This window comes from Cyphomyrmex costatus, unplaced genomic scaffold (assembly GCF_001594065.2).
Source record: "Cyphomyrmex costatus isolate MS0001 unplaced genomic scaffold, Ccosl1.0 scaffold33, whole genome shotgun sequence".
Taxonomy (NCBI): Eukaryota; Metazoa; Arthropoda; class Insecta; order Hymenoptera; family Formicidae; genus Cyphomyrmex; species Cyphomyrmex costatus.
The window spans coordinates 882,945-896,187 of NW_017277450.1; the positions used below are offsets into that span (position 1 = coordinate 882,945).

General features: G+C 33.7%; 2 protein-coding genes across 2 annotated transcripts; one reads left to right on the forward strand and one right to left on the reverse strand.

Moving 5' to 3' along the window:
- Positions 1-403: 403 nt before the first annotated feature.
- Positions 404-3,937, reverse strand: LOC108775883 (lipase 3). Its single transcript, XM_018542339.1, has 8 exons — positions 3,824-3,937; positions 2,627-2,831; positions 2,401-2,515; positions 1,425-1,668; positions 1,173-1,331; positions 992-1,079; positions 735-880; positions 404-559 (listed from the first exon to the last, which is right to left on the reverse strand). The coding sequence occupies exons 1-8, from the start codon at positions 3,935-3,937 to the stop codon at positions 404-406; spliced, it is 1,227 nt and encodes a 408-aa protein (XP_018397841.1).
- Positions 3,938-7,195: 3,258 nt separating this feature from the next.
- Positions 7,196-11,518, forward strand: LOC108775836 (sorting nexin-25). Its single transcript, XM_018542282.1, has 11 exons — positions 7,196-7,456; positions 8,081-8,391; positions 8,456-8,625; positions 8,720-9,114; positions 9,180-9,606; positions 9,742-10,046; positions 10,127-10,384; positions 10,461-10,597; positions 10,666-10,905; positions 11,065-11,347; positions 11,447-11,518. Exons 1-11 carry the CDS (start codon positions 7,211-7,213, stop codon positions 11,516-11,518), a joined length of 2,844 nt encoding a protein of 947 aa, XP_018397784.1. The 5' UTR covers positions 7,196-7,210.
- Positions 11,519-13,243: the final 1,725 nt, after the last annotated feature.

A 13,243-nucleotide genomic window follows, 5' to 3' on the forward strand; every position in this document is an offset into this window, starting at 1 on the left:
GCGATGCTCAAGTGCGATTAAAGGAGTATAAGTTTGTAATTATACCGGCGGCGGCCGGATGCGATCGCGACGAATTGTAATCGCAAATGTAGTTTCTTATGCAGTGATCGCAGATTGATTACGATGGAGTTTGTATAAATGTACATAGAGCGACATTATAATCGAGAGAAAATATAAGCGAAGTTACGTTTTACGTTAGTGACACAGTGAAATTGATGCAGCGCTATGCAATCTGAAGTGGCGGAAGTGAAATTAAATAAGTACGAACTATATATGTAAACGCAACGTATTATATGATGATAATACTAATATTATAACAACAATAAATTAGATCGATTCATTATACGCACTTGTAACTTTCTGTCGGAAAAGGATATCTTTTTTTAACCCAGAAAAAATATCGCTATTGATATTGAGCCAATAATTGTAGAATAGGCTGTGAAACCATTTGCACAGAGGACTTCCCCCATATGAAGTCATAATGATTACAGGTGGTATTAAAAGGAGTTTTATAATGAAATATGAGGCTGTTGAGCTTCGCAGCCAAGAGGTCCACGTCCTTGAATGAAATTTATATCACATTAACAAATGATGATAGATGTTATAACGAATTTTGATTATATAAATTGTAAAAAACGAGAGAAATTAATACATTTAAGGTAAGTTTCTATAAAATTTGATTAAAGTAAATTCATCTTTTATAAAAAGAACATTTTTAGTTGCATGTAGTGTACCTTTGTAGTTGCTAGCCAGTCGTCGTCGCTACTGAAAAAAGCAATCGGCGCAGTAATTTTTTCTAATTGGTAATCCGGTGGCGTCGTTGAATTGTACATCTGAAGATTTTTGTCGACGTTACCATAGTCGTATTGTCTAAAGTGACCTGAAGCATTTTGAAAAGTTTCCTCAGATTCGTCGATATTATAATACACAATACAGCACTCGATGTATTATTTATCTTTTCTTTCTTTTTGTATAATTATCACGATGTTACCCGTATTAATGTATCCTTGACCGTAATGCACGAGTTGTTTCCAGGAAGCTCCTGCAGGTACGTGGCCTATGATGACCGTCAGGTACTCCTGATCGCAATGAATGAAAGCTCGATCAATAATACGAATAAAAGAAGCGATATAGGGAATCGAAATCGACGAATGCGTGTCGTTTATTCTTACTGTATTTAATTCCGCACGACTAAATCCTGCGACTAGAAACAGGATATTGCTGCAAATGAATTGCGTGGATGCTGCTCTCTGGCAAAATAGGTTCGACACGAATTTTCCCCAATCGGATCGGGAACGGAATTCTGGATAGCCGAAAGTTTCGCCGACCCACTGTAAGAGAAATGAAAGGAGAAATGAAGTCGACCTCGAAGTCGAGGTAAAACAATAATAACATTCATTGAATGCTTCGATGATGATTCTCACCACGCCGAAGTACGTCAACTTGGCGAGTTTTTGGATCGGACCGCGAATATTGCCGCTGAAAGCTGCTGGTGCTAGACCGATCATTAGAGTAATCTTCGAATTGTATTCAGGTTTTTCCGATGCCATTACCCAAAACTGCGTGGTACCTTCCGAATGTCCAACATAATAGATCCTCTCGTATCCCGTCGTGTCCAAAACATAATCGATCATTGCGGGAAGATCGTAGATACCAAGTTCATGATAACTGAAAGAAATATAGAATACAAGTTTCTTTGCGATAATCTTTCTCATATATTCTAAAATACGAAAATTGATACCTATAAATTAATATTTCTTTAAAAAATACATATTTAAAATTAAATTAAATTATGATTTTTGTATATTATTATTTAATGTTTTTTTTTTAGATTAATTAGAGACTTAAATTTTATATGTAAATTTGATCTGAAAGGCAAAGCTAAATGTCATAAACATGGCTAGTACAGAGCGATAATTTTATATGATTAACACTAAATGTATAATCGACAATTTATACATATCAGCTATTTCTACCGAATAGGTGGTCTTTAAATAAAAATTATACTTTTCAATTATATATAGATAATTATATATAGACAATTATATATAGACAATTATATATAGATAATAGTCAATTTAGTATACAATAATAAAGAAAATATATAATGACTTTTAAATAATAAAAACATTTTTTTCATTTTAATTATAAATAGGAAACAAAAAATAAACAATAGTTATACAATTAAGTAAAAAACGATAAGTTTAAAAATTTCAAATAGCATATAGCGTCTAAAAAACGTTAATAAAGCACCACAGTGTTACTTGGGCGGCAGTTAACCAGTCATGGCAGATTTACTGTTAATATTCTTCTCTCATTCTTAAATGTAATTTATGTAATTAATATATTTTTCTTATTCGTAATAAAATTGCCACTAATCCTCCGTAACGTTTCAGTTACCTGAAATCCCAGAAATCTCGGTCGGTCGGCGACAACCAGGTATGATTCCTCGAATAAAGGTTGCCTCTGTTGTTTCCAAGCCACACGTCGTAACCTTCATCGGCTAATATATACGCTAGAAGAAGTCCTCTATTATATTACTTTATCCAAACGAATGTCAAGATTATCTTTTTGTACTGATATTGTTAACAGTTTTATAGCTCTATAAATATGAATAAGGATCCACCTAACGACTTTCCAGGACCCATAAGGACCCAATCAGCAGAGCTACCTCCCAGACCGTGCACCAAGAGTATCGGCGTTTTTGTCTTAGATTTTGTTTCCTCCTCATCCCGGCCGCACGGTATTCGATGCAGTTGAAGAGCATAGCCATCGTTCGTAACGATACTGTGAATCTCCAAGGGATATCCGTATTTCATCACCAGTTCTGGCTGCGAATAAAATAATACATATTTATTTGCTAAGAAGGAAAGAGCTCATCCATTTTTATTTCATACATCAATTAGGTACGTGTCAATCATCAGATGTCGACAAGATGAATTTAAGAGTAGACAATATCAAATTTGGACCGTGAGTTTTTAAATTAAATACCGATGAGAATAAACCATTTACGGTCAAGCTGGATCTTGAATGCTTCTAATATAAATTCACACGTAATTATATTAGTATCCAAGATCCAGCTTGACCATAAATGACTTATTCTCATCGGTATTTAGTTTTAAGAGTAGAATTTTAGAAGATAAGATTTTAAAGAGACATCTTAAGATGTGTGATGTATTAATTTCTTAAGTCTGAGTTACAATGTTATTTTTGCTTTTTGTTTCTTGCTCTTTACTTTTGTCGCTTTTTTCTTCCTTTGTAACCGTTTTATCGATAAACAAACTTGTCACGTATTTCTTGTCTCTTCTGAAGTTCGTCAATTTTTATCAGGGGCTAGAAAACGAAGAAACAAGATAAGAGGCGAAAAAACAAGAAGGAAAAAGCAAAAGATAGAAAGCAAAGAGTATTGTATAGATCAGATTTTAGGAGTACTGCACAATTAAAGAAATAGAGAATACTGTCGATCGATTATGTATAAAAAATCCTTAAACATAATAAAAATTACAAAAATTATAGCAATAATGCACTAGTTTATCGATAAAATTAAAAAATAAGGCTCGGTCCCACCTTTATTGCTTTAATCTCTATTCCCTATTCTCCTTTAATTGTGTGCTCTCCTCAAACATTTCATTTATCCTTTATACCTTACTTTCTTTTCTCTAAGAATGCATCTAAATGCCAAGATAAACACTGCAATAGAAAGAGTAGGTAATTACGCAAGCCAATTTAACATGACATTCAAGATACAATAATTCGTTGTTCAGCGAGGCTCGTAATGTCACAATCATATTATAAAGAGAGTCATGATGAGGAAAACACTCACCGTCGTGAGCTCGATGTCAGGATTGTCATCGGGTTTGACGAACGTTGGGTTCGCCAACGAAATGCAACAGCACAGAGCGATCGTCGTGATGAAGCGGCATCGTCGATCCATCATCAATGGTATCGCGACGGTGTACATCTAATAAAGATCCAAAAATCTAGCTCACGTCGACATTTTATACGTATATCACGGTGGAACGTGTAGGAGATCCACGCCGCGCGATAACGCTGCGACGTCTGCCCGCTCGCTCGCTCCCATCCTCGCGACCCTCGGGGAACTCGCGGCCCTCACTCAAGAATGGAAAGTAAACTTCGTAATTGCACACCAAATTAGTGGATGAATGCGATTTTTTCCAAACTTCACCAAGCGCGCGAACAAATATCTTCAAGATCGAGAGACTTCATTATTTTTTCGAGAGATGATAAACACAACAAGAGATCCTTGAAAAACGCTAAAATATTAAAAAAATAAACGTTTACCAGAAAACAAAAAGATCGTTAAAAATAAAAGAAAATTTTAAGCTGGAATATATGAAGAGAGAACGATTAAACTAATAATATTTATAATAAATATCAACTCCATATCTTATACTTGAAGATATGGTGAGGTTTTTCTTTGGCTGCATTTCACTTACACTCGCAATGCTCACGAGCATCGTTTTTCTTTGTTTGACATTTGATAAACAACAAGGATGAAACTATTCCACAAGCGTTGTGAGCGTTTAATGGAACGCAACCTTTTTGATTCTGTACGTCTAGCTAGAAAACTCACGTGAAGAGATTTGTGCGGAACACGTTTAATTCAACGCAATCTTCCCCTTGCGATATTTGATTTTAGATAATAATTCTTTCATTCTAATCCTTTACCAAAATTGCGACAGAAGTTCATTGAGACATAATTAAATTATGTGAACCTACAAAATGTTAAAAATGGATAAATTATTAGGTTTAGAATACTTGTATGCATGAAAAATAAAGAAAATATAAAAATAATTGACATTGTAAAAACATAAGCTTAAAATATAGAGTAATAAATAATCAAAAATAGGACAATATAAGGCATATTAATTATTTTAAAGATATTTTTGCAAAAAAAAAACATGTTTTAAACATGTCTAAAAGACGTCTTATATATGTCTCAATTTTGAACTTTAATTGTGTCGTCTAGCGAATAATATATAAATATAGATATACATTATATTCGTCTAATATACTATACGCATATATAATATATTATATAAACACTATATAATTATTTTATTTTCCATATAATACGCAGAATCATCTCTGTATATTGACGTAAATTCGTCTCTCATTCCAAGACAATCGCAAGAGGTTAGGCGAGAGACTTGAAATTGAAACAAGAGTGCTCTTGATACCTTCGAAAAATCGTCAAAGTTATCAAAGGAACAGGATTCACCAAGAGGTTAGAAGAAGATTATTTCGATTCAAAGTTCCCGCCTTTCACAGGGAAAGCATATCAAACTGAAATGAGTTACGAATACGAATTTCAAGAACTGGGTACATACGTTCGTGTATTAGGAGCGCATGATACATAAGGAGTTAAAAAAGCGGAAAATTTGAATGAGATTTTATTTTACGTGCGTAATATACGTCTTTTATAAAACTGCTTGGAAAAGGAAATAATTAGGAAAAAAGGGAAAAAAGAAAAAAATAATAGAAAAGGAAATAAAGATTTTTTACATTCCCGGCATGAAAAATGGGGAACGTTTCAATCAGCGTCGTATAGGCGTCGCGCGTTGCGCGATAAACTGATGCATAATTTTAATGGCTGCGTTTAACAGAAAATGTAATTAACTTTACAATTTGTAAGATTGTAAAATTCTTTAATATGATTGATTTATACATTTAAGTCTAGTGAGGAAATAAGAGCGAGACAAATGATATTAAAGAATTTTACAACAGTTGCAAAGCTAGCTGCTTTTTCTGTTGAACGCAGCCATGTTTGCGCCGTTTCGAAGGCAGACGCTCGGCGATGCAGTTCACCGAATCGCGATCTCTTATTTTATCTTTGGCGCGCGGTATTGCGAAAAGCTGTTATAACTAGGACGTTGTGACGCGACGCAAGGTCGATTTCGTCAGGCCCCTCGTCTCTATGACCTCGCGAAAGAAATTGGGTGGAAAGAGATGATTTTTCCACTACTGTTTCGCGACAACTCTGATATATTTCTTTTATATCGTGAATGACGATTTATCGCGCTCTCATTTGTGGAAGAAAAAAAAATTGCGCGAATCCGCGAATTGAGCAACGTGAAAATCCGTGTTTATTTTTTTATGATCTTTTTATCCACGACATCGCAATGAGCTAGGTTGTCGGATGATTGCGCGTGTTGAGATCGCGACATGCTCTAATTATTTTAATAAAAGCTTATATATATAATATTTGTTTGAGATATATATATATATATATTATATATATTCGAATCTCGTTGCGATACATTGATAAAAAATTTGATAATAAATTGAGAGTCGGTTGGACTGTAAGATTGTTGATAAAAAGACCATGTTATCGAATTCAAGACTATATAGATATCACATGTATATATATATAGTTATACTATACTTATATATGATATTATTTGAAGATTATTTATAATCTTTACATTTTTTTCTTATCTGTTATTAATACTTCTTTTTTTATTTTAATACTAGCTTTAGGCTGAAATTTGCAGGAATTTTTATGAAGAATTATAGCTCGCTTTATGTAATTCCATTATTCATCTGCAACGGCACGGAATATTTTTGTTTCTAAAATTTTAATTTTTTAATTTTTGTACCGCAAATAAATATCGACACATATAATCTTATATATTTTTATTATAATTATATTTATATAAAAAATATAATCAAATTGAAAAATTTATAAAAACGAGACAATTGCGAACATATAGCTGATATAAGAACATCCTAAAATTTATAAAAACAGAATAACAATGCATCTATAATATTATATATTATTGTTTATTATTATATATATTTTAAATAAATTTACTTAAATTATACACATGAACTGCGTGCCGATACTTTTAATTTGGAAGGAAATTATTATTTTTCAGAATTTGTATGTCCAAAAATAATATCAGTTCAGTTATACCACATCTGCAACGCGATGACATGCAAACCACTTGACCAGCTGTGGTCAAGTAGCTTTTAACTGTTTGATCTCGTCGCGAGATGACCGTAGCCTCGGTGCAACAGAGCGTAAAGGATCGTAAAGTGCGAAACACTAGACCGCACTAGACATTTAAAAATGGCGGAACTCTCGGTATTATTTTGCATTATCAGCGCGGCGAGATTAAAAGGAATTATTGCGTGTACATGTTCACTGATATAAGTACTGTTATCTCGCCGCATCGTCGTTGTATTAATGAGAGCCATGGTTACTCCCATTGCTATTGGCATTATATCATTGGCCGTTATGGGTTTGGGAACTGTTATGAACTGGACCTGCGTCCAGTGTTGTTGTCTCTACATTGTATTAACTTGTTCCTGCCTGCTTATCGGCCCGTTAATCATGATACTGATTAACATAGCTCTGTCACCCAAACACCAGACTGGCTCTGGAACTGTTAGAACCATTGCAGAAGTGGACGCCTTCCGCAACATACTGATGGTACACGATCAAAACAATGCATTTAATTAGGTCCAGTGATGTAAGATTCCATTGATGTAAAATTAACTTTAATCTCGGTTGAATTTATTCTTTATTTTTTCTGAATCTCTGTTTAATGTACTAACTATCTTTTCCTAATTCTTAGAATTAGGAAAATATATGTAAAGCGTAAACTGAACCGAGATTGAATTGATTTTACATTGGTGAAACTGAATCTAGATGGAATAGAATGGTTTATTTAATTCAATTTACTATTTATCTTTTTCTAATTTTAACAAAGAGTTTAAAAAGAAATTAGAAAAGGAAGTAGTAAATTAAATTGAGATTAAAGTTAATCTTACATTTGTAGAACTGAGCCTTAATTACAAGTAGGCACAATATCTTTTTTCTTCTAAGAATAACGAAGACAGAACGATACTTATTAACTTGTTTTAACAAAACAAAAGAAAAGAAAAGACAAATAAATTTATAATTCTTTTTAGTTGAATTTTTACACTGTCAATTTTTTTTCTCTTCTTTCGGTTCAAGAAAAAAAGAAAAGATGAACACAGTGTAAAAAGTTCACTTGAAAAGGGCAGAGGACTAATTGTTATCATTGTTTACTCCTGATTATCGATTTTTTAGAAAGGATATGAGCCCAAATCAGCCAGCACTAGGAAGCACATGCGTTATCCTGTTATCTTCACACGCCTGGTGGATAATGCCCTGCAGAATCTTCTAGATTTGATCTTTCAGGACTTTGTCGGCTTCTGGCTGAACGATCTTGTTTTTGGCTCTGAACAGCTGATAGATAACATGAAGCAGGATGTGTGGGGCGCGATACAGAGCTTACACGATCGCTTGTCACATGTTGATCACACCAAACTAGTGGTTTGCAATATAGTGAATAAGCTCACTTTTCACTTTGAGAAGATCAGGATAGCTCAAGCGGCTTCGTAAGCGTCTTTTTTCATTGACGTGTTCAAGACGAGAAGCAATTGATTTATTTATCGCATTTAGGTCAGAAGGAGAGGACCCCGTGTTTATTTTGTCAGCGCATTTGATGTCGCCTGTCGCTGAGCTAGAATACTTAAGGAAGATCAGCGAACTTTATATCCTGTTTTTGTTACCACGCTGTTACTCCCTTTCTCCAGTAAAGTTTCTTTTAAGAGAAATTCTTACATGCAAAAGTAAGCTTAATTTTTAATATTAGTATTTTTAATATTAGTTTTTTTTATATATGACTTATACTTATTTCTCACTTACTTTTCTATGTTTTTTCAGTCCTAAAACCGGCGATAGATTTAATCACGGATCCCGATTATATCAATCAGAAGATTCTGACATACATTGATCAGCAGCAGCTCGCTGAAGCGATGCACAGGAAAACGTACGAATACGCGGAATCCTTCGAGGACTTTATTCGGATGGTTAAAAGCACCAGGGATCTAGAAGTGCTCAAACATATCAGATATAATATCGTTACTGAGATTATGCAAGCCACCACGGTGCAAAACGTAAAACGAGCTCAAGGTTTGGATCCTGAAAATAATGCTCTGGGAAATTCCGATGCCATTCGAGCGAGAAAGTTAAAGAGATATATCAGTCAACTGACATACGCTAAGAATACGTGCGAATGTCACATGCAGACATTGGGATGGGATGGATATCCTCGTCAGGTAAAAAATCGTATTCATGCGAATTACGGTATAATATAACAATATTTTAAAATTATATCTTTCAGGATACGGACGATATCTGCAACGCGGCGGAGATCGCGGAGGGTAGGGTACTTCCGCTGCAAGCGATTCTGGATAACGTGACTGGCCGACGATATCTGACTCAGTTTCTGGAACAAGTCGCTAGTCAAGGATTAATCGGTTACTGGGCGGCAGTGCAAGAATTACGAGCCGCAGAACGATCCAATTGGCATCAACTGGGAGCCGAGATCTTTTACACTTACATCAGATCACCCACCGCCGAAATCAAGGTGGATAAAAATGTACGAAAACGGATGGAAGCTTTTTTATTGGGCGATACGGGACCCAACGTATTTTACGAGGTCCAAGATAGCGTTGTTAAAACACTTCAGGAGAAGTATTATCCGTCATTTCTCGTTAGTGAGCAATATAAAAGCATGCAGGAGGCATTACTTAATGAGAGAGCAGAAGGTCAGTTATATTCTACATTATATATTTTTAAAATTAAATTTTATATGGTAAAAATTTATTTTAACGTAAGTGATGTTGGTAATTAAAAAAATATAATTTTATATATTATATTTATTAACTTCTGTTGTGTATTAGGTTTAGTTGAAGACCGTGAGATCATTGATGGTACATTATCAGAATCCTCGACTTTGCTCGTTGGTGAACGATCGAATTACGCTCGTAGCAAACTAGATCAGCTGCACGAAAAATTGAACAACAAAATGCAAGCTTTGCAGGCGCTCAAATCTTCTCTCAAGCCCGAGAGCAAAGTACTTAGCATATTGGCGAAAGAGGTTGAATGGCTGCAAGGCGAAAAGCGACAACTGGAAGCGCATTTAAATCATACAGAAATGTGGGCCGAACATCTGGGTCGTTGGAGAGCCGACGTGCAGAGCGCAGAGGTAATTTAATAAACTTTTTTTCTGTACATATATATATATATATATATAGAAACATTTTTCATAATTATCTTATTGAATAGATGCCTGATAACGGAGATCCTCCGCAATTTGTATTGGTTGTTCACATGGCAGAGGATGAAGACAATGATGAAAGCATATCCAGCGGATGGGTAGTGCTGAGAAAACTGCAAGACTTTCAAGATCTTCACAGGAAATTACGTCAGTTATGTTCTAATGTTAAAAGTTTGGACTTACCTTCGCAGCCTTTGAAGTTTTTCGGAAAATCCGACAAGAGCACTCTCGATAAAGCTAAGATGCAGATACAAAAATATTTGAATGTAAGTCCTTAAATGTGAATCTAGACTATTTTATTAACACTGTTTACTTTATTAATTTGTTTATTAATTCTTATAGTTTGTTTTGGAGGATGAGAGACTTAATCAAAGCGAGGCATTGTATGCTTTTCTCAGTCCAAGCTCGGAGCATCTTAAAACCGTAGTGGCACCATCTCCCAAGAAATCTCGCTTTTCTTTGTCCACGTTATTCAAAACGTATGCGTACACTAATTTCGTCATATGATCATTGATGTATTTCCTGATTCTATAAATCTTCATGACAGATCTGTCGGTAGCAACGAACCACGCGACAAAGAAGATGAAGATGATTATTCGTTGTTATTGGATGACAGCGAATCGGGCCGTACCGGCACAGACACCTATCTAAATGCTAGCAAAGATGCAATCGCAGAGCCGTTGTATACGCTTCTCGGAGAAGTTTTTGATTTAAGAGGAGTATTTCGTTGGCTCAGACGATCACTCATCACTTTCGTACAGATTACTTACGGACGTACCATAAATAGGTGAAATATCGTTTACACAAAATTTTTTTGCCTTATGAAACTTTTAAATACTCTGCTTTTAGTTTATACAAATAACTTTTTAATTTCTTGATTTTTGTAATTTAATTATAAGATAGAACGATATTTAATAAGATACGTTAATGTATCATTGATTTGTAGACAAATCAGAGATACTGTTGCATGGGTGTTTTCCGAACCGATGCTTCATTATTACATACAATTGTTTACGAGAGCGTGGTGGCCAAATGGGCAACTTGTATCTGAGACCGTTCTTCGCACCGATGAGGAGAAGTTGAAAACACGAGGCGAGGCACGCAGGCAATTTCTCAACAATGTACCTGAAGTATTAACAAATCTAGTAGGAGCACAAAGTGCTGAACGTGGCGCGATTAAAGTTTTTGACTCCCTGCAAAACGTGAATCTGAATAAGCAGCTATTTTACGTAAGTCAATCTGCTTGTAACTGTCTCTGTTTCGTTGTCGAAACATATGTGTATAAACCTTTTTGCATTTTTTTGCAATTATTGATTCCTCTTTTACAGGATATATTTGAAGTATTAATGTATGAAGTATTTCCAGAACTGCAACATAATCAATGTACCTTAATGAAATAAAAAATATCAATGTGGTATACAATGAATATATATATATATATGTGTGTGTGTGTGTGTGTGTGTGTGTGTGTGTGTGTATACGTGCGCGCGCAGTCTCATTTTATTCCTTTTAACGAATCTAATTTATGTAATTTTTAAACGCAATAAAATTATAAATTCAAAAGTAAATATCTTTTACTTGTGAATATGTCATTAACATTGTCAAGATACGTATATACTTCTAATGTGTATGACATATAATAAACTACACGTCTCTCACGCTGTATTAACTTTGATAAATATATTATTTCTTTACAATTGAAGTGTTTTTGTAAGAGACATAACAAATGTATATATTATAAATCATAATTCATACCTTGCAAAACCAGTTTAAAAGTTCGCTTATCACATAATAAGAAATGAGCAGCAACTTAAAGCACTTTACAGTTATCGTAAAATTGATATGAATATATCACTGTATTTAAAATATTATTGTATGATAATAATTACAGGTGAAATTTAGAGTACCAACAAAACATTATTAGGAAAAAATATTAACTTCATATGTTTCTCATTAATTTTAATCTTTATATAAGGGTATAAAGTATAAACAATTGAGCGCACATAATTTGCAGTTTCAACAGCATTACGATGTATCTCGTATGTCTCTATAATACACATTTAATACATTTTAATTGTTTCTTGTGATAAAGAAATATTATACGTAAATAATTATCTACATCTGTCGCTTTACAAAAAAGGATTAGGTATACATATCTAAAGGAAGTAAATCATTGGTTCAAAATTCACTAAAATATTTTGGCCAGATACATATGTGTATAATATTTAACGATATACACGTATATACATATACGTATATATATTATTCATAAATAATATATGTATTGTAAAATGTTATATTGTAACATATATTATATAACATGCATTATGTAAATTATACAACTAACAAGAGCACAAAAGTAGAGCAAGTAAAGATAAAATATAATGGACGTATATAAATCTTGACAATTAAGGACAATTATGTCTTTCATAAGTAATACTTTTAATCATGCTAACATTTGGGTTCGCGCTTTTACGAACATCAATTTTACAGTAACTATATCGACAAAGTGTAAATTCTGTAAATAGATATGTGTTACTGACATTTGGATTCGAGAAATATACTCATATAATATGATAATATTGATAAACGTAGAGCGAATAAGCGACAGATATACATTAGATAGGTGGTAAACATATCGATATAAATTTTCTTTTTATGACATTAAAAATAGCGATTGATACAATTTTTTTTAAGAACATATTCGAACGAAATGAGAATGGTAATTGATCGCGATTTTACAATCATATCTAAATAAATATAAATGATCTATTTGCTTGTACTGTGCAATATTGCTAAAATTTTGGTAACGTGTTGACTAGATATAAGCAATTTCGAGGAATAGAAGGAGGATTCCTAAATAATATAGGTCGGAGTATTCATAGTCATTTCTATATTCAAGACTGTATTAAGTTCAGTCTTGAGGTGTCACGAACCCATAAAAGGGCCGCATCTGAAGACATTAAGATGATCTTGAAATAAGAACCGACTGTGAATACCGACCATGGGAACGGACGAAGTAGAGTAATAGTAGTAGTAATATATAGAAAAAACTTGACTATATCCAGAGAAATTGATTCACTATATAGTGATAATTCTCTTTTTTTTTATATTTGCTACATAAC

Excerpts from the sequence above, each read along its gene's own strand:
- LOC108775883 (XM_018542339.1), bottom strand. The coding sequence starts at position 3,937 with ATGATGGATCGACGATGCCGCTTCATCACGACGATCGCTCTGTGCTGT. Across the intron at positions 1,080-1,172 it reads GTCGTGCGGAATTAAATACA|GAGTACCTGACGGTCATCAT; the intron begins GTAAGAATAAAC and ends CATTGCGATCAG. Across the intron at positions 560-734 it reads ACTGGCTAGCAACTACAAAG|GACGTGGACCTCTTGGCTGC; the intron begins GTACACTACATG and ends ATTTCATTCAAG.
- LOC108775836 (XM_018542282.1), top strand. The coding sequence starts at position 7,211 with ATGAGAGCCATGGTTACTCCCATTGCTATTGGCATTATATCATTGGCC. Across the intron at positions 8,392-8,455 it reads AGGATAGCTCAAGCGGCTTC|GTCAGAAGGAGAGGACCCCG; the intron begins GTAAGCGTCTTT and ends TATCGCATTTAG. Across the intron at positions 8,626-8,719 it reads AGAAATTCTTACATGCAAAA|TCCTAAAACCGGCGATAGAT; the intron begins GTAAGCTTAATT and ends ATGTTTTTTCAG.